This window comes from Pavona decussata, unplaced genomic scaffold (assembly GCF_977016875.1).
Source record: "Pavona decussata unplaced genomic scaffold, jaPavDecu1.1 SCAFFOLD_58, whole genome shotgun sequence".
In the NCBI taxonomy this organism is placed as follows: domain Eukaryota; kingdom Metazoa; phylum Cnidaria; class Anthozoa; order Scleractinia; family Agariciidae; genus Pavona; species Pavona decussata.
Window position 1 is genome coordinate 888,644 of NW_028145480.1, and position 22,027 is coordinate 910,670.

The 22,027-nt window shown below is 37.5% G+C and overlaps 1 protein-coding gene and 1 long non-coding RNA gene across 2 annotated transcripts; one reads left to right on the forward strand and one right to left on the reverse strand.

Annotated features, from left to right (window-relative positions):
• Positions 1 to 1,204: 1,204 nt before the first annotated feature.
• LOC146479511 (uncharacterized) lies at positions 1,205 to 1,946 on the reverse strand. Its single transcript, XR_014864847.1, has 2 exons — positions 1,666 to 1,946; positions 1,205 to 1,353 (listed from the first exon to the last, which is right to left on the reverse strand). It is a non-coding gene; the product is annotated as an uncharacterized LOC146479511 (long non-coding RNA).
• Positions 1,947 to 14,095: 12,149 nt separating this feature from the next.
• LOC146479512 (uncharacterized) lies at positions 14,096 to 15,348 on the forward strand. The gene is made up of 2 exons (XM_085110221.1): positions 14,096 to 14,497; positions 14,675 to 15,348. The coding sequence occupies exons 1-2, from the start codon at positions 14,195 to 14,197 to the stop codon at positions 15,032 to 15,034; spliced, it is 663 nt and encodes a 220-aa protein (XP_084966347.1). The 5' UTR covers positions 14,096 to 14,194; the 3' UTR covers positions 15,035 to 15,348.
• The last annotated feature ends 6,679 nt before the right edge of the window (positions 15,349 to 22,027 follow it).

Genomic DNA, 22,027 nt, shown 5'->3' on the forward strand with positions numbered 1-22,027 from the left:
CCCGGCGTTGCCTAACCTCAAAAACATCTTGAGGAGCAAACGACTTTTAATTCAAAACCAACCATTGCTTCGAGAAATATTCTGAAGGACCTACTCTTATTTCATACAAAAAAAAAACAGTCCAAAAAAGCAAAACCATAACGAGAAATCACATTTCATACCACCATACCACGTTTTAAAATATGAGTCGTGTCTGGCCATCGCCTGTCAACACTTTATTTACTAATAACATTTATCGGAACATTTTTCAATTCATCTTCGGTGGAAAATGAAGTGCGATCCCGTTCATACATTCTTGATGCTTCGTCTTCAACTTTAACGGCTTACAAAACGCACACAACCTCCTACATTATGCATGCTGCAATGCTTCCATGCGCTTCCATGACTGGTGGCCGCCATTTGGTTTCAAAGGTTTTTATTTATGCAAATTTGCATAAATTACTGTGTGACGTCAACGGACGACATTATAACGCTCGGAATTCAGACGTCTCTCTCTCCCGCGCCCCCTGTGGGTTAGGGGGAGGAGACGGCTGACATTTCAGACTAGACTAGGGACTGAAAAAAAAAATTTCCGTTGAATAAATAGACTTACGACATTTGTTGCATTCAACATAGAAAGAACGCACTCCTTACACAGATTGGAGTTGAGATTGTGTGGGAGAACCAAAGTTGATTGCCATGAATGAAAGGATATTGGGACATACATGTGTATATCTGGCAACCCCTGTAGATTTTGCTGGGGCAGATGACATCATCACCAAATTGGCAAAGGAGAGAACCTACGCTAGGATCAAGGTTATCAAACGCACTCTCTGATCCAGTTTTGGATATTACTAGTTTCCATATATACAAAGTAGCAAAAGGCATTCACAAGTGATTGTTGTTTTGACTTTACAATATCAAGAATAAGAGGCAGCCAATTACTGCTGTGCTTTCTCTGAACAAAACAGTATCACTTTGCACTCTCAAAACAATGGAACTAATGTGATTGACAGGACGTTATGAAAGTTTCATGTTTTCCTATCCCTACCGAAACAAATAGGAAAAATTATACTGCATTCTTAGTTAAGTTAAGAGCAAGAAAGACATCTTTAACTCTCTTGTAAATCAATATCAGTTGCATGGAACTGACCATTTAGTTTGAGTTTATACAAAAACCAAAATAAGCACACAAGAATAGCTATGAACCTGGGAATAACAGAAATTTTTAAAAATGAGCTTTTCAATCTAATTTATTGAATTAATGAGCTACAAGTGCAGTAAGAAAATATAAAAATGGCACAAAGCTAATTTGACTTGAAATATTTCTCCTGTATTCAAACATCTCCAATGTGCATCTCCCTCAAACAGAACCTAAACATAAAAAAAATCACTCAATTTGACTAGAAAAAGATGAAATTTTAAATATTTTGTAAATCCCTATAACTTAATGACTCGTTTTTCAATTGCTCCACGGTGTACCAGTTTGGAACGATCTCCTAGTATTACTAGACCACATGAATTCATATACCAACACTGGCCTACTATTGTCCGTATTAGCTTGCAATTTTAATATTCTCTTGATTAAAGATTTCTTTTAGAAAATTGCTCCCTCGTCAGAAAAAAACAACACTACAAACAGTTTAAAGGTGTGCACGCATACATAAAGATTTGAAGTTATCTTACCTCCTGGATTGACGGAGCTGTCGGACCTTTCGCCTTCCACCGACACAGCAAAACCCCTTCTACTTTTGACATTTAAGCTTATCACACTAAAAGTTTTCTTTCAAATCTGCTGTCAAAACGGAACATTTCCACACAGTCGTGCAGGAAAAATAAGACGAGGCGTACGAAAAATTCGATGCTTCCAAACCTGAAAACTTATGCAGAAAAATCCTTTCTTTTTTATCCACCATCCTAATACAGGAAGATGTCTGAACACTGCTATTTTTATTCTGTTTTATCCAAATCTCTAGACAATCTCGTACCCAGAGTCCTCAGGCCTTTTTGGTCAGCGGGGCGGCGCCAGGAGAGACTCTGGGATAATGGAAAAATATAATTTTTTTGATTAGTCGTCTGCATAACAATGGAAGATCGACAGGAAGTCCGTTGATCAGTTGCGGAAGTTAAACAAACCGGAAACCCCCAACTAACTTCCTTGTTTTGGAGGGAGATTTGAAATGTCAAACTCCGGGTTTTGTAATTTTTATGTGTGTGTCACGGTTATTTTATTTCATTTTTTTCACACCAAAAATTAGAAACACTCCAATTCAAAGACGGGTTTTGAATTGTGTCAGTGAAAAAATTTCTAGCCGACGAAAGATCAGCCGTTTTATCGTAGGAAGTTTGCCACTACTGTCATACGACGGTAAAACACGGCAAAATGTAAGCAGTTGTAATTGATTACTGTCGCTGTTACAAAAAATTATTTTCGGAAAATATCATTATATCAGTCAGTTTTGGAGAAAAAGCGGTAAGAGAAGGAATTGGTGAAGCCGTTCCCAAGTATGGAAACATTAAACGTAATAGAGAGGACATTGGTGTCGTCAACGTACTAAATATTTCAAACATGTTATTTACTAGTGAAGGTTATCATGGAAAAAAAGAGAAGTTCTTTAACATCTATAAACCTTGTTGTGGATAAAAATTTGCAGATGACTGATCTGTTGTGGTGTGGAGTCCATCTCAGGTTGCCGTTTCGATTAATTCCCTTTCGGTTTTGCCACAAGGGAAACGCTGAAGACATCTCCACGATGATCAAACGCTGCACACGAGAGCAAAAGTTTCACTTTTTTCAGTCACGGCCCATGGCCAGCTTGCCAAAGAAAAAAAATTCAGAAAAAATTCCCCCTTTGAGGCGGAAGTAATGGTGTGTTGAAAATTTTTCTTAAATTTTGAGAGATTTTGTCTTGAGAAATTTTGTCACATTTTGTCCTCACTGTTCCATATTCCATGCAAAACAAGAACAATTAGTTATTTGTCCTAAAAAGTGTAAAAGGCCGTGGTGTTAGGTTACTTTCAGATGAAACTTTAATGTCAAACGTAATAGTACATACAGATTTGAAGATTACTTTTACAGTACAGGGGCAGCTGCGAATAAACACTGTTGTTTGTTACTAACAACCATCTTCTCTGCAAGAAATAAAAGTCAACACACTGTGACAGTGAAGAGCCACTCAACTTGATCAGTCAAAAAACAGGTGTAGATAATACTGAAGCCTGAAGCTGGACTTCGAAATGCAGAAGTACCTTAAAACCTTTACATTTATTTAGTTCCCACACGTACACAGACAAATAAATAAAAAAAACTCAAGTAGTGGAGTGGAGGCTCAATAAGAGAAACCATGAGGCTCAATCTTTAAAAATGTTCAATAGTTATTACATAATATATTGCTTGGAGTTTTTATATAACTAAACAAATAATGTACACTGACTTTAGAATAAAGAAAGCAAAAATGTGAAGGTAATGATAGTTTAACTGTGCTCTGTTAATGTGCTGTACATTAATATATGTAAGTAAAAATAATCTAACTTTTTAAAAATATTATTTTTCCCTTCATCTGACAAAACATGCAAATACTCCATAAAAGAAGTATGAGACAAGAAAACTGTGGGTTCCCTTGCAGAAAAATATTCCTGTTGAGAGGCCAAAGCAATTATGCCGTTGCAAAGTGTAAAATCATGTCTAAAGTACCAGTTGTTTAAAAAAAATTAGATGAGCGGTGGTGTGACTTTCTGTGTTATATGTTTTAAGGAAGATTACCAGGTCTTCCCTTCAAGGGTTCAATTCGCATGGGACGCCATTATTGAGGAGATACAGGAGAAGGCCCCTGCTCGATTTCATTCTACTGCAAGTGTACCTGTTGTACATAACATGGAAGCCAAGTACCCTAAGTTTGGGTGGCATATGACCTGAAGATAATGCTTGCACAGCCTTGTGCAGAAAGTGACCACTTTCATCACAATTATATTTATATCAAACACTCCACTTGTAATAAAATTATTGGCAAATTTACTAACATAATTATTTTGGCAGTGGATGAATTTTACTGAATAATTTGGTGAAAACAACCCCTTGTCTTATTACTTCATGTAATATTCTGTCATGTAATTATTATTGCTAGTAAATATTAGCAAGAAATTTGTGGTAGCCAGCAGGTTTAAGCATAAAAATTATACTTCTCAGTGAATCATATCGTTTATTGTTATTTTGCACTGATAATCAAAGAAAAGAAAAACCGTTTCAGACACTACAATACTAGCTTGCAAAAACAACTACATTCAATATTTACTAAAGAATGACAAGTCTATAAAATATATATATGTTGAACATTCCAAGGATTCCAATGGTTTCTTTACTCCCTTCCCCTTCCCTGTTGGGGGTAACTAATAAAATTATGTGTAACCATTATCTCATCAAGTATATAGAATTTTTAAGTATAATTTGTTAACAAAACTGTTAATTATAGAGTGATCATAGATGAAACATAAAGTTTTACAGTCAATGCTTGTTAGATCCCCCCCCCCCCACACACACACACACACCAAAAAAATGAATAAATAAATAAATAAATTACTATTCAATCTATTTTATGGGTTAAAGAAACATCACTAGCCTTATTGTTTATTCTGCTAATCAGCTTAAAAGAAATTTTAAACATCTTTAGATACAGTTTTGTAACTTATGGTATGACAAATTTATATGATTTTGAATTGTTATTTTGAATGTGTATTTCCATTGTTCTAGACCTTTGATCAATGCAGCTCACTAGGCTTGACTTAGATTGTGGCCTAATAGACAATCAGAGCCCAGGAAGGGCTTGAACTAAGAGTGACGTTTCACAATTTTCAGTTTTAGTTTTTAGCTAACATTATTGTCAAGGGACCACAAATTCCCACAAGTGCTGTATAATTGACACAGTTCAGCAAATGTCTCACAACACAGTGCCAATCATTCAGGATATTGGGGAGTTTGACAATAGTAATTATCTGTCCTCAAAGCAAGAGCTGCAAGATCAGAGAAGAGATTATATTATACTATTCAGCTGCAGAGTGTTGGTTGAGTATAATACTTCCCTTGCCTGAAGTCAATTAAATGTGTGATACCTATCACATCACCATCCAGTACTCAAATGAAATGGCGAATCCTTCAGAAATTATCAATTTACCAGTAATGTACCCTAATCAATCAGAATACATTAGGTAATGTGTGTCAGCATCTGAGCTATCTGACTCACCTCTTATTTCAAGTGTACACTCCACAACCAGATGAATTCAGGCCCCACCAAAATTATGTCAATTTATAATATAAACAAAATTTCCCCAATCTATTGACCCCTTCTCTGTGCTTCCTACACTGCACCCAAATATTTATAAGAGAACTCACATAAGATAGTTTTAAATTGGTTTATCTTGATTACATGTATACAAGAACAGACTAAGGAGATTATATGCACGGTAGAGAAATTGACTGGCTAAATGAAATACCATAGTCAGGATATCAACAGTCTCTCAACAATCACATTATAACCAATTTACTGATGAGAGATGGCATGATTACCACTCTCCATACAGTTCTCATATATAATTATTACTCTGTGGTTAGGCAGAATAACTAACAAATTAAACCTCAACACAACTCAGTATCCTTATTTTCAAAGCCTGTTGGCACAATTATCCAATTTCTTTTATAATAACTACTTTATTTTATTTCTAGATACATTATTTAAGTATACCTGGGAGCAACTCGACAGCACTAGAAGCATGCAAGGTGTGAGCACTCTCTACCAGTTTTGCCAAAAGCTAGGCAAAAGGAATGTTTATTCAGAAAAAATAAATTCAAAACTGCTCTTGAATTCATGGCATGTATTATTTAAATATGCTGATGTTGAAATATTATTGTACTAAAGCTTGCATTCGAACACATGACATTCTTAAATTCGCTTTAAGAAAAGCGTGCACACAATTCAGTCTAATAAAACTAGAAATTTTTGAGACAAAAAAAACTTAATTTACAACAGTAAATATTACTAATATTAAGAGCTGATTTAAATTATTGTCAAATGGTAACATATGTTCATTGAATTCCATTTGGACATAGAAGGGGAGAAGGTAATTTGAACATAAATTCAATACACAGTCAGCTGCTCAGTTCTGTGAGATGAGAGGTGATGGTTCCTTTTTATTTGTAAGTATAAACAGTGATAAAGAAATATGTTACTGGTTACTTGTCTTTTGTAGCAACGTCGAATCAAGTCCACCTTTCGCTCGCTCTTACATGAAAAAAAATCCAGTTGCTTTGATCCACTCTTACGGGAAAAATTTCCAGTTCCTTTTGATCGCATGTAAGAATCGATTTTGGCTTTCTCAAACACTTTCAAGGCCCGATAAAACCTTCAGGCCCAATAACAGTAACACGGCTGCCATTTTGGGGCATTTGACTTCCGTTTTAATCTTAAGCATGCGCACAAAGACCGGAATCCCACGTTTTCTGGGATAAGAAATGCCATTATCCCAGAGTCTCTCCTGGCGCCGCCCCGCTGACCAAAAAGCCTGAGGACTCTGGGTACGAGATTGGGTCACGGCTAGGAGTCCAGGATCAGGAATCAGAAGACCTTAGATAACATAGTCTCATTCGCAGCCGTTATCAGTGTCGTCACGCTACGCTCCGTGGGGAGGAGCGTTGCATGACGACCCTTATAACGGCTGCGAAGGAGACTACAGATAACAAGGACTGCAAACCAGACTTCAGAGCCCAGTTCGAGCCCAGCGCTTTTAGGGAAAACATGGGTTTGGTGGGGGTGCCAATTCTCGCGGGCCCACAAACCTGGTTCCAATTCTTGTTATTTAAGGATTATGGATTTTCCTAGGAATTTCATTCCCATTCAAAAACGCACGTGGGCTCTGGGGACGAGATTGGGGTACAAGCGCAAAGATCAACCAATCACCAGCCCTTGCTCGGTGAAAGGAAAATTAAGAAAAATGCCCTCTGTTACAAAAAATCAGCCTTAAATAATTGTGCTCTCTGTATTACCAGGAGCCGATGATCATGGACTCCTGGTATTACATTGTTGATGGGGAGTCTGCTGCATATGCATTAAAAATATATATAACTTTAGAAAGGATGAGGAACTACGTCCATACGATAAGCAGATTTCTATAAATGCTATCAAAAAAATTGGAGCTCCGCTTTTAGGCTTGGCTAAATATATATATTACCTCTTGAGACTCAAGTACTAAAAAAGCGCTTCAACGCCTTACCTGCTTCAACATCACGGGAATCGTCATCACTATCCGAGATTGAAGTGTGGTCATACTTTCTCTTCCGGGATTTCCTGAGCAGTTCCTACGAATAGAGAGATAACAACACCTTGAATATTGAAATAAATCAGTCTGCAATTCGCAGGATATAGTTAGCTGTTATCAATGGTGGTCATGTTATTGGTACTGGTCCAATGCCATTTAAGGTGGCTCACTGTAGTTTTCACGTTTTATAGCGCTGTATACTTTGGAGAGTTAACTACGCAAGTCAGTGTGTATTGATCGCTAAGTTTTATTACAAAAAATAGCAGGTGTTTTTACGTTGTCAGTGGTTGGTCAAATGAATGTTTACAAAATTGGTAACAAATTTCCGTTGACTTATTTTATTGACCCTTCCACGCATATAATGTAAAACTTGAAAACTGCTGTGAGCCACCTTAAATACTTGCAGTGTTGGTGGTTTCTGTATTCAGCTTTATACCTGGGCTATCTTCTCTGTAGCCAGAGATGAATTTTCATAGTCATCGCCTGATTTTTTTTTTTTTTTTTTTTATTGTTTGCAAAATCACATTACTTACATTACTTACAGTACGGGCTAAATATATCACTAGACAATACAGTATTCTACCTACAATACATGCTTACTGGTTACTTACGCTACTGAACAAAACAGGACTCTACTTACAATTTAATACAGATAGCCTTAAACATAACAGTAACTAGATTACTTACAAACTGCGGGTTACATGCTACTAAAAAAAAAAAAAAAAAAAAAAAAAAAAATTGTGCGTTTTCGTTAATTTAAATTAATTTTAAATTTCCCATTTTTCAACTTTCCATTGTAAGATTAGCGCGGTAACTTCCACGTCGCTGTCAACTTCTTGCTCACTTTCGTCGCTTCTAATTATCTGCGAAAGGACATGAGAATCGATCAGTACGTGAGTATGTGAGAAATTATTAGTGTTCTGGTGATGTCTGCATCTGTGGTATTATTACTGATATTAGTAACAGTGCTATTGCTAGTAATAGTGCTATTACATTATTAGTCAATGCCTGGAATTATATGTTTGCCAATAAGAAGCTACTTTTTCAAACATTTACAATAATAATATCCGCTCAAGGAGCGAGTCAAAAATCGAAAGTTAAAAATATCAAATTTACAGGGTACTCTTGGCCAAATGGTGGTTAATATAAGACAGAAAATATTGATATTGCGCTTATAGTCAATGTACAAAGTTTACTCTCTTCTCGACATTTGCTCCATTTGTATCTTTCTTATATCATCCCGAAAACATCTGGCTTTTTGGAACATGAATAGCGCCTACATTAGATTTCAGATTTATACCTGCGTTCTCTTCTTTGAAGCCAGAGATGAACTTTCACTATCCTCGCCTGATGTAACAGTGGTCATTTCCACATTGCTATCTCTGGCGCTATCTGTTCTGGTCTCGGGAAGTACACTTCCATCTCCGCAGTTAAATTCACCGCCCTCCATTTCACTTCCTTGTCTCCCCTCTCCATCTTCATCGGCTCCCGCTTCATCTTCACCTTTATTCCCTTGCACACCACCCAAGTCTATGCCACTCCCAGAAAGGTTGGGCTGAACATGCTGTTCTTCGTCTGCACAAATTGCTGAATGTTGTCTGAAGAGAAATATACGTAACAAAGATTCAGATTTCCTGAACGTCAAAGTGCAGTATCTTTTGTTTGGATGTTAAAAGTGGTTGTGAACGTTTGAACTTTAAATGTGGACACTTTATGATTGAATCCCGCTCCCTCCCCCGCCAAAAAGGATATGGGTGATAATATCAAATTTCGCGAGAAAATTAACCGCCGCCCTCGACAAGGCTTCGGGCACCTGATCACAGACTGTTACAAATGTCGCTGTATATGGGCTGGGTAGTCATGAACTAATTAGCGCTCAGGAAAACACAGCTGCAATTGACTTTATTGGTTTGGCCTGACACACCTGCTTTTGTTTTTAGGAATAGCGGCACTGTTTGGTTCATTCTTATACTGTCCCTAATCTTAGCCTATGAGCTTTGTGGCACTTATGTAAACCTGCTTCTCTACATAGCTGCAATAATTCAACGCAACTCACCTTTGCTGTTCTTCGAAAATTAAAAGGACTGGAAGGAACTTTCTGGCACCCTGCTAAACTCCAATCTTTTCCAAATCCAAGCACAAAGTTGATTTGGCGAGTCAGCATCTTGAGGCGGGTACACTTTGATTATACCATGACCCATTCCCTCCCAGCTGCTCTGATATGGGATGGGTGTCGACGATAAACAGTTGCTTGGACTGGCAGCCAACAACAAAAATGTAGATGCCACAGCTGTAAATTGCAATTTTGGTTCCCCTGTGGTCGGTTGATATGGAGTGGACTGCTTTGAGGAGGGCCTCTCTCCCGGTCTTCGAGAAAACAGCCTGAGGAGTGATGATTTCTTCTCTCAGTTCATACTTTTTCGGCACAATCTCTGCATTGCGCAAGATGGCATAAGCCTCCGACACGTCGTACATCTTCCCGGTGCTTCGAAAGGGGTTGAACCGTCCGGGCATGGTAATGATTATGTTGTCGATTTTGCGCGCCAACGAGTCCCACTTTGAGTTGTCAAAGGATGGCGTGACATTGGTTCCTTCTTTAACAAAGAGATCCGTGATGATCACAGACAGGAAAGAGCAGCTATTTGTTGCGTCGTTCGGAATATCTACATTCAGCGGAGTAGCCCCAGCTGCAACAAGGTTATCATGGTGGTTGACGGCGGTGGCTTGGCTCACTGAGAGTGGTATGTCACGGCAAAGTGGGCCTTGTTTTGAAGCGCGAAATAACTGTACGATTTCTGGACATTTCGGTCTGTCCTCGGGGAAAAAACATGCACACTGTTTAAAAGGTTTTTCCATTTCCCACCAGGTTGTTGCTTGTAACTTGCCGTATTTTGTAGACCAAGTTGGTAACATTCGCTTCTTCAATCTACTAGCCAACTCAGTCTTTAAAGTGTCGACAGTTTTCTGTGGTACCTGATCCAGTTCATACTGATAGGGAAATTCTAAATCAGGATTCAAAAGTAAGAAAATGATCATACCGAGTGCCCAAACATCACAGGCCTTTAACTCCTCAATGGACATGGGCAAGCCGGACCCGGTGAGCAACTCCGGTGCCATGTAGGCAATAGTTCCTCGGTCCAAGTTAAAGGTCCTCGTGTGACATAACGTTGTAGTTTGTTGTAGCGCGGCTCTACTTTCTCCAAAGTCGACAACCTTACATACCACTGGTTCTTTCGCCCATGATTGTAGAATTTCCTCTCGGCTGGTATGGCAATAGTGTTGGTTGGAAATTAACACATTAGCTGGCTTCAGATCTCTGTGGACGATGTTTTTCTCATGTAGATACTGTAGACCACGCACTGTATCTTCTGCAATCTTTGTATGCATACAGGTAAAAGATGACACCACGTCTTCTTTATCACTGAGGAAATCCAGGTAACCTTCGAGCGAACTCACGCGGCCTTCCAGACCAAATGGTGCAAAATCCAAAAATACGTACTCCAGCATCATTGCGACCGGCTTTTCACATACCGCCTTCAATTCCACTATGTGTTTGTGATGAAGGGAATTGAGAATACGAGCTTCCTTCACAAACAGACGCGTCTCGCGCTCGTGTTGTCTCAGGAGCTTCTTCACCACAACAATCTCACCATCGCATCGTTTGGCGGTGAAGACGCAACCAAAACTACCTCTTCCGATCTCGTCCAAGTCCGCTATATTATCCCAGGAAAACTGAGTAGGAAAACCCTCAAAAATCGACGGTTTCTTAGAATGAAAATGAGCAAAAGATGGAAACTTAAATGCCATGCCGACTGAATCGAAAAGTTTGGGTTATAGTTTTCCCGCCAAAACGGAAACATGTAGCCAAGCCTTCAAAGAGGAAGTTCCACGCATTCTTATTCTCTCCCCTCCCATTTTGTTTCGAGACAGCCGATTTGCAAATTTGTATATCTGTCAATTTCACCTTTTTGTACTAATTTCAACATTCTGCACTCAATTTCACATTTCTGCACTACATTTAGGATAAATTGAGATGCTCTCCACCAATCAGATTACAGAAATTTTTGTATGTATAACGCAAATCTGTAATTTGCGAAATTTTAAAATGTGTTTGGTTTTCATGTTATTTGCCATGATTGTTTTCTCGCAGTATATTTTTAGCCAGCGCTGGCGTGACAGTTATTAAACAACGGAGTATTTCTGACCTCTTGGCTCGCCGCTTTTTGTTCAGAATTCATCATTACAGCGAGGGATATTTACGAAAAGCGTTTACGAATGTAATGAGGCAGGTAAAAGTTCGCTGTGATCTGACAAGAGCTCGTTTCGCAAAATACAGATCTGTAATTTGTGAAACGGGTCATTTCTCACCTCTTGGCTTGCTGTGTTTTGTTTAGAATTGATCATTGCAACGAGGAATATTTACGAAAAGCGTTTGCGAATGTAATGAAGCAGGTAAAAGTTCTCCGTGATCTGACAAGAGCTCGTTTCGCAAAATACAGATCTGTAATTTGCGAAACGGGTCATTTCTGACCTCTTGGCTTGCCGTGTTTTGTTTAGAATTGATCATTGCAACGAGGAATATTTATGAAAAGCGTTTGCGAATGTAATGAAGCAGGTAAAAGTTCTCTGTGATCTGACAAGAGCTCGTTTCGCAAAATACAGATCTGTAATTTGCGAAACGGGTCATTTCTGACCTCTTGGCACGCCGCTTTTTGTTCAGAATTCATCATTGCAACGAGGAATATTTACGAAAAGCGGTTACGAATGTAATGAAGCAGGTAAAAGTTCTCTGTGATCTGATAAGAGCTCGTTTCGCAAAATACAGATCTTCAATTCCAAAACTCTGCACTTCCGGTGTCTAATGACTCTAATCTTCAATTTTGTTTACATCACCGAACAATGTCACTTGATATTATTATTTAACCCTTCATTTGTCTTCGTTACGTTTCGTTTCGTTTCGCAAAATACAGTAAGCCGTATTAAATGACTAGTAAGCTTCGTGTATGGGCGTTTTAAAAATCTAGTCTGATTATTGATTAAATTAGTGTGATATATTAATTGAAAGGAAGACCAGAAGAAAAAAAACGCATTTGAATTGAATGAGGGAAAAATTCTTTATACTTTCTAAAATAAAAGTGGATAAGGAACAAAAAGTCCTTACTCAAAGTAGGTTGAGTGAGGTCATGGGCTCCTGGCTTCTGTAATTCTAGCGTGTAAAGTAACGTCCAATTTATATATATTTTATTTTACTATATTTGGTTTTATTTTTAATAGCCTGAGATCTTCTTAAAAAACTGATCCTAACAAACAAACAAAGCATAAATTATTCACCAGTTTAGCAATTTGCTATCCTCCGTACAGACCTCAGTAATTACAGGGAGAGGGAAATCTGAGCGCGTGGGTTAAGATTGAAAGGAAAACTGAGGAGAGCAAGAGAGGCTCTTGTTTTTCCCTCTTCCCATCAACCCCGAGGAATTTTTATTGGAATCTAGGGGAACCTTCGCGAATTAGAGAAGGCAAGAAGGGCATTCATAAATAACCGATAGCTGAAACAACTGGTACATAAAGATGTTGATGTGCTCCATATTTTTACTTGGGATTCCACATAAGTAGCTTTACGTTCTTTTTCCCCCCTTTTTGTTTCTTAAGGTCAAAATCAACTTTCTGATGATAGGTTATACCCACGAAGATATCGACCAATTTTTTAGCAGGATTGCAGGACACATTGCTAAGAAAAACATCAGGACTTTAAGAGGTACCAAGGATTTGAAAAATTAGCTATCCGAGAAGCGTTGGTTGAAAATTGACGTACTTTCTTAATCTTCTCATTGTAGAATTGATAAAGGCGATCAAGCAAGCATACACTCCTTCTCCCCATGTCGAATTTATTGACGTGATATTTGATGTTAAAGAGTGGTTACGACCAGCAAAAATGGAATTGCACAACATTACCAACCCCCACTGCTTTGTTCTGAAAGAAGCTCCAAATGGCGATGTCGTCTTAAAGTACCAAAATTGGTCCCGAGATGAGTCATTGAAGCCAAGCGATAGTTTAAATGCTGGCGTGGTGGTATTAGAGGCTTGTATACGGTCTTTTTGTTCACTTTCTAATTGACCCTTATCACCACCACCAAAACTATGAGAAACAGTTGTCATAATAAACAAGAAAGATGCCATGATCACATAGTCCCAGATAAAATCTACTATCAACCACTGTAAACGAAGTACATTGTAGCATCAGTAAAAGGACTGAAGGCTGCGGAGTCAAAAATACTTACGCCTATGAATAAATTAGGACAATCCTCTGCTCATCCTTATCAAGAGAATGATAACAAAAGTTCGTTAGCCACTGTAATTGTACGCGGCCGGTTAAAACCACGCGACTTAACAACCTATTTTTTCCAAGTTGGCCTAAAGAGGTTCTTATATAATTGGTACTTAGCACAACTTTAACTACTTAGGTTCATAATATGGATAGGTTGCTATGTTCTGAAGGATAAAAATTCAAATTTATGTAAAAATGAACATAAAAAGAAGAACTGTATATAATTTGTAATTGTATCATTAATAATTTTAATTAATTGAAACATTGGCATTGACATTGTAATTGGAGCGATAAGACACTATTATGTAGATCAAAACAGGAATCTGAATGTCAACTTATCTTATTTGCCCAAGCTTAATTAATGAAGCAGAATTTTTTTTGTAGATTTTTGAAAATAAGAACCTGAACATTTCAGGTGAAACAGGTTTTTATATAGAGGAGTTTTAACCAGCAAGTCTTAGCCAGGTTCTTAGTAGTGGGGTTTTACTGTATTATTAACGAAGCATTTTTAACGTCATTTTTTAGAGCAACAACATTCCTTTTGGCATACCTAACAGTGTCCCACCCTCAGATGGAAAAGTAGATATGAAGCGGCTGAATGACGACATCCCCACATTTTTCAGCTCGAGATGCTTTGAGCAAAGTCACAAGGATTGGTGGGATAACTTTCTAAGTGACAAAGATGGTGTCTTTGCGAGACCAGATGAAGTAACTCATTGGATTTTGGATGACATTCTACTGATCAAAGAAAGGCAGCAGAACCAAGACCAACCAACTGTGGAAATGAACGCTGAGTTTCTGAATGTTCTTCAAATACCAAGACCCCCAAATGCTGAGGCTGAGGTTGAAAAACTTGTTGTTGAACAATTCAGGGATGATATTCCCCAGGTAAGGAACAGAAAATGTTACGTTCTCTTTCTTTCTTTTTGTTTCTTTTCTCTCTAAGTTTAGTTTTATGTTTGCCACCTTTTTTAATAAATAAAATATTAATGATGAGTGCGGCTAGACGATGAAATTACCATAAGTTATCTAGTAGTGGTATTAACCTTTTTGTTTGACATGCAGGTGTACACTGAATCGTATAAACATCCTCGGGCCCTAGCTTCTCAAGTACAGAAAGTTGCAAACCATTTGGATGCTCTCAAAGAAAATGTTTTTGTGGCAGTTCACCTTCAAGAGTACAAAAGGCTTCCGGTAATTGGAAAGGTAAAATCTGTTGTGGGGAACAACTTTGAGATCGAATACTGGAAAGGGTCGTGGTGCAAAGAATGGACACCGTGGATATACAATGGAGCTGTGTGGACCAACATTTTACCGAAAACGTGTATCCTTTTGGTAGATTTTTCCCTCCACAAAAACTGCAAGCTCCCAAATGAAACCAAAAAGTATTTACAAGACACATATCAGAGACTTAAAAAGAATTAACAGAAAGCCACTGTTTAAAGTTGGAACGGAATATGAATGATACGTTTTGCGTTTCGAACATTATCGTTCTGTATAGCTTCATGAATTGTTAAATTTTAAAAAAGAGGATTTTCTTAATTTTGTTTAGTTAAACAAAGAAGGCCTTAGTCAAACTCTGTAGCAGATTTGCAAATTAAGTCAATTTTTAAATATTTCTGAGTGCTCAGAGCTGCCGTAACAACGTTCCAAGATACTTAACGAATTTTTCGTCAAACAATACAAGTCAAATGTAATGAATCATGTATAATGTAGGGAATTCAGACCCCTTCAGCATGTACTGCTTCTATTTTAATCGTGTTTAAATAAAGGATCTTACTTATCAATAGAAAGTGTTAAACCTTTTATGCCTTGTGTAAATTTAAAGTCAACGAAGTTTTGCCACTAGCAGCATTTGACTCATTTAAACAAGGTGTGATAACAAATTTTCAACTACATTCTACGGTCTTAAAAGTATTGTCGGTACAAATTTCGAGCGACATTTTGAGTTCTGAAATAACGTTATGTCGATAGAAATTTCCAACGACATTTTGAGTTCTGAAGGTAATGTCAGTAGAAATTTCCAGCGACATTTTGGGTTCTGAAGGTAATGTCGATGGAAATTTCCAGCGACATTTTGAGTTCTGAAGGTAATGTCAATAGAAATTTTCAGTGACATTTTAGGTTCTGAAGGTAATGTCGACGGAAATTTCCAGCGACATTTTGAGTTCTGAAGGTAATGTCGATAGAAATTTCCAGCGACATTTTGGGTTCTGAAGGTAATGTCGATGGAAATTTCCAGCGACATTTTGAGTTCTGAAGGTAATGTCGATAGAAATTTCCAACGATGCCCTCGAGCTCTTAAAAGGTGAAGTCGGCAAAAATTTCTACCGACATTACATGTATACAGCGACGTTTTATTGACCTTTTCTTCACTTAAGCACGTCTTCAATGTTAACACTTTTTCGATGTCAATTTTTCAGTTTCTTTACAATGTTGAAAAAATTAAGGTATTGGAACAAAATTTGCACATGATTTTCTAGGCTCTTACATTTAAGTTCAGTTTTCTGCATATTTTGCAGACATACTTTACTTTCTAAACATAATCACTTACATTTCAAAGAATTTTTTCTTATTAGGAATGCAAATGAAAAAGTTTGGAGAATTTTAATGCAGGCCGAGTTTGTTGTAACTCTTTGAGTTTAGTTAAAGTAGGTGAAATTGGATAGTTTTTGTCCGATTTATTTCTCACTGCTTGACAGCAGTTCTAAAATCAAAGAATATTGACAGTTTTTTGTCAAATTACATACATACATACATACATACATACATACATACATACATACATACATACATACATACATACATACATACATACATACATACATACATACTTTCTTGTTACCTCCCCAATGAGGCTTTTCAGGAACAATTATTTAAATAATTAAGTTACTAATAACTACACAATTAAAATTAATCAAATTTAAGAAAACAATTACAACATTATCTAAACTTTATAATCGAAAAAAAAAATGCTAAAAATATATGAAGTTCAGGAAGTATTTACAAAATTGTCTAAAAGCTTATTCTTTAAGGTACGTTTAAAAACTTGAACCGAACGGCTTGATTTTAAAAGGGGGTCTAAATTGTTCCAAAGTCCAACAGTTCTGTAATAAAATGTTCTTTGACCTGAGGCTGTTTTAAAAAGAGGTACATTAAGCTTTTGGCCACTCCTAGTTGTTCGCTTGGTAACTTGCTCGCGGGTAATGAATTGTGACGTCAGATCTTTGGGGGCGTGTCCGGAAATGCATTTAAAAGCCATGGTAGCTTGGCAGTAGTATAGTTCGTCCTTAACGGGTAACCTAGACAAATTCTTTAAGTGGGGAGTTACATGATCGTACTTTCTCGTGCCACTAACGATTCGACAAGCGAAGTTCTGCACAGCCTGCAATTTCCGTATATTTTTCTCTGTGGTATTTGCCCAGACGTTCAAGCAGTAGTACAACTTACTGAAAACTAAGGCGTTTATCACGGTTAACAACGACGTTCTGTCAAGACAGTGTTTGACACGATTAATTTGCGCAAGGCGTGCGATACATTCCGATACTGTGGTCTTAATATGATCATCAAATGTTAAGTTCGAATCCAAAATCACGCCGAGATCTTTGGCTGATTGTACAGGGAAGATGTCCTTTCCCAACAAAGACAAACAAAACTCATGGAGCTTCGAAGTCATCTGTCGGCCCCGGAAAACAATTAATTTCGTCTTGTCTGGATTTAGTAATAGCCGATTTCCGAAGCACCAGTTGCGCATCCCGAGGAGGTCTTCGTTCATCTCCTCAACAATCCGTTGGGTGTCTTGTGAATGAAAAGAAACAAACAATTTTGTATTGTCTACATAGCATTCAGTGAAGCAATTCCGTGGAGTTTCTGGTAGATCATTAACGTATATACTAAATAATAAGGGGCCCAGGATGCTGCCCTGAGGTACTCCATATTCAATCGGTATTGGACTGGAAACAGTGGTGTGAATTCATACAACTTGATATCTATTTGTGAGATAGCTGTTAAACCATTGTAGCACACTAGTTGAAGCGCCAACGTCTTGTAGTTTTCGTAACAGTATTTGGTGGTCGACACTATCAAACGCTTTGCTCATATCTAGGAGAACACAGGCAGTTAATTTCTTATTATCTATTCCTTTAAGAAATGCATCAGTCTTGCGAAGTAATGATGTTTCAGTAGAGTGCCATTTTTTGCTTCCGTTTTGTTTTGTCGTCAGCCTCTTCTTCGTTGTCAAATAGGTGACAAACTGATTATAAGCAACTCTCTCACAGACCTTTGACAACACAGGTAGTAGCGAAATTGGTCTATTACTGTTAGGAAGTTTGTGATTGCCTTGTTTGGGAATGGGTGTGATTTCGGCTGTTTTCCAGATCCCTGGGGATGTTGAAGATGAAAGAGAAGCATTGATGATTGATGTAACAAAAGGGAGTATAATCGGCAGGTAGTCTTTGATGACTCGAGTTGGCACTTTATCAATCCCAGGAGCCTTATTAGAAGGCATTGCATTTATAATGTCCTCGACTTGTTTACATTCAACAGAATGAAATGTAAATTGCTCAGATGTCGGAAAACGTCTAGGAGTAAAGATGCTGTTATTCAAGGCGAAGTTGTTCTCTTCAGCCAAAGATTCTATTTTGGAATTGGTTGATTTTCCAATTGCGCCAAAAAATTATTGACAGTATCCGCCACGATCTTGTCCTCTTTGCTGTAAACTTTAGGGGAGACTGATCTTTTAGGGATGCAGAGCCGGATTGCCTTCCAAATACAAGTTGTGTTCCGTGGGTTGTTTTGGATCTGATCTTTGATGAATTCCCTCTCCGCTGCTCTGATTGACTTCCTGACTTGGTGTTTAAGGTTTTTATAGGTAGACCAGGCATGTGGATCATTAGTTCTACGAGCTGTTTTGCGCCAGACATTCCTAGATTTCATAAGTCCATGTATCTCCTCCGTTATGCAGGGATTTGGTTTTCCACGAACTTAAATTGATCTAATCGGAGCGTGATGATCGCGAATTTCATTGAACAACAGGTCAAATGCGTGTAATTTGTCATTAATCTCGTCAGATACTTCCACAACAGACCAGGGTGCACTGGACATATCAAACTGAAAAGCGTCTGGATTGTAGTTCTTTAAACTCCTAGTTGTAATATATGTGGTCTTAGGTCGAGATACCTTCAGATGTAGGACGGCAAAGACCAGGTCATGGTCACTAATCGAGCTGTCCATGACACCAGCCTTGACAACTTGTTTGGTTTGCGAAGCGAGAATAACATTTAAAAGAGACCGCGACGATTTGGTCACTCTAGTAGGAGCAGCAATTAATTGCGATAAATTACACGACTCGTAAAAACTGGTCAAAGTTTTTACGAAAAAAACGAAGAGAAAGCTTCAAAATTTTTCGTTTTAGAATATTGCATTTTGTTTTAGAACGTGTTGTGTATGTTTCTGTGTGAAACCAAAGTTATGTCCCACAAAGGCGTTTATTATCTTCAATCAGAAATGCTCATTTCCGTGAGTCTGTGGAATATATTAATAAGTGGCATATGGCAAATTATACAGCTATATTTTAATTGTTTCTTATACAACTAAAAAGATTTGCCCTTTTTAGGGCTCATGCAAGTTTTTCTTTATTTTAATAGGTTTGCTTTGGTAGCCAAGGAAGTGTTAGCCGAAAGGATGCCTTCCAAGGCGTATGACTAGTACATCCTTGCTTGTTCAATAGCTCAAATGCTGTACAGCACCAAGCTGAGAAACTTTGGTTGGAGCCATGCTATTGCAGCCGAGGAGTATTATGGTATTGATTTCTGCTCTGAAAACTTGGAATACTCCACACACATTGCAAATGAGATCATTCGGCATTCAAGCCCGGATAATTACTCCTGTGAGCTGTATGAAAGGGCCATTAGATCACATAAATTGCAAAAGAACAATGCCAAGGGACTAAAAAAGACGTATGCTGAGAGAGAAAACATTCGCCATTTTCTGAAAGTCTACCAACGGAAGAATGAACCCCTTTTTCATTATGATGATGGGAGGAACACTTTCTCTTTTGATGAGGGGCTGTTGGCTCGTGGTGTCTCTTTTTACTTCCATGAAACCTCGATAAATGAAGCTCAAGCGTTAATTCGCAATTTTCATGGCCATGATTCACCAAAAAGCCAACATGCCATTAGAAATGGTGTTGCTGTTGGGAAGATAAAACAATTACTTTTTGATGACCGTCAAGTTGCAGACATTAAAAGGTATTTGAGGCAGAAATATCCTGGATATGACATTGAAGTGCCCCATTTTCTTCAATTGATTACTTCTGTAATTATTGAAGACCAGTTTGGACTGGTAATTAAACTTCAAAAGGGGGACACTTGCATCATCAGAGGAGGAGGAAATGGAGATGAAGAATGGATCATTGAACTGAGTCATATTATTCCAGCTGGACCATTTGATGGACATTTCTTCTGCTTTGTTGATGGCAAGTACTATATCCCAGGCCTACTTCATGGCAATGTTGTGCGACATACATGGACACTTACACCAAAGTTTTTGCCTCGCACTTATGCAAGGGACAGTGTTCACCCAATAACTAATTCCTTGAGAAAGATTATTATTTATCCAGACCCTTCATGTCTGGATGATCCAAAGTACTTTCTCTCTGTTGACATCTACAACCCAGAAGTTGAGAAAGAAATCCATGTCCCTTTGTTTCTGGAAGATGGAGATGTAGTCAAAATAATGGGAACTAGAAATGAGATCTGGTATGGCCTTGTGTGTGAAGTAGACATTCAAACTCACACATTGAAAGTGCAATGGCACCAAGAAACCAGGAGGAAAGATGTTTGGATCGAGACACCAAATCAAGATAAAGTACATTTTGGTTCTCTTCTTGGGACTGTGCAAACAAGAATATTTGGTGGAGTACGTTTCACAGAAAACTAGCACACAACTAAAGGATGTCTAGCAAACGTTTGCCAAAATCTCATGTTGGAGGTATTGAATAACCCTCTTTTCAATTAAAGGATAATATTATCACAGTGTAGTTCAAAAGCTCGTATATTTTTCAAGTGATTAAAATATTACATCCTCAAAATTACAGTACATCTTTGTACAGTTTCCAAGCTAAGGCCCAGAGATTTTTTAATAATAATTATTTTTTTTATAATATTTATTACACCCATTTTGAAATCACTGGCGGTCCTTGCAATCTGATTGGCTGTCAACAGTGCGATTTATTCCCAAATGGCGCCATTTTTTGCTCTTAATCGCATCCTTTCTTTAGCCCATCAAAATGGAAATGAAGTAACAAAAATAGAGTGTTAATATTGACAATGATACTGTGGGATTTCAAAATAGCTGTAATAAAGTGGTTATTGAAATTTGTGTCGTGCAATTTTGGTCTGAAATCATTCTTGTGATTTCAAATCAAACTCGTGCTGCGCGCTCGTTCGATTTTGAAATCACGCGTATAATTTCAGAGCAAATTGCACTCCACTCAGTTCAATTACCATTATAAATACCTTTCCCAAAATGTTATTGTTTGTGTCTCGAATACTAGATTAGTGACTCTCAAATTAAATAGTATTAAATGACACGTCTTTAAATTTCTTTCAAAAACTCATGTATTTTTGTAGATGATTTAAAAAGTTATATGTAGATCCTGGAAAATTATAGGTACATCTCAATTTTTGAAGGGTTTCCAAGGCCCTAAGATTTTCACTTTAACAATCATCTAATTATACCTCTACCTGACTGGGTCATTGAACAATGAAATATAAATCACTTTCTTAAAATGCTGTTTGTCTCTTTAGTCTTAGTTAATCACACAAGGAAAATAATAATGCCATTTCTTTTAACCCATTAGGCCCCAACAGTGACCAGCATCTAATTTCTCCTTACAAGCCAGCTATATATTTACAGGGTCTGAGCAGTCTAGCTCCCTTTTTGAATTTACAGCATATGTACAGGGTCTGAGCAGTCTAGCTCCCTTTTTGAATTTACAGCATATTTACAGGGTCTGAGCAGTCTCCCTTTTTGAATTTACAGGACATTTACAAAGTCTGCCTAGCAGTCTCCCTTTGAATTTACAGAATATTTACAAGATCTGCAATTTACAAACTATTTACATGATTTATTACCAGGATTTACAGGTAATTTACACTCGCAGATACTGTAAATATTGTTGGTATAATTTACACGTTTTTTAGATGGTTTTTAAAATATCATCCCGAAAAGCTACTCTGTAAATCGCTATTTACAGTAGATTTACATTTTCTTACGTGACTGTAAATTTCATGTAAATTTTATTTTACAAAACACAAACATGTAAATTGAAATTTACAAAACATGTAAATTATCATTTACATGTTGTAAATCTTAGTTTACAGCCTTTGTAGATTTTCAACTTTTCCAGTATCAATA

Bases quoted from the DNA above. Each gene is read 5' to 3' on its own strand.
- LOC146479512 (XM_085110221.1), top strand. From the start codon at position 14,195: ATGAAGCGGCTGAATGACGACATCCCCACATTTTTCAGCTCGAGATGC. The intron at 14,498-14,674 runs GTAAGGAACAGA...TTTGACATGCAG, and splicing joins TCAGGGATGATATTCCCCAG to GTGTACACTGAATCGTATAA.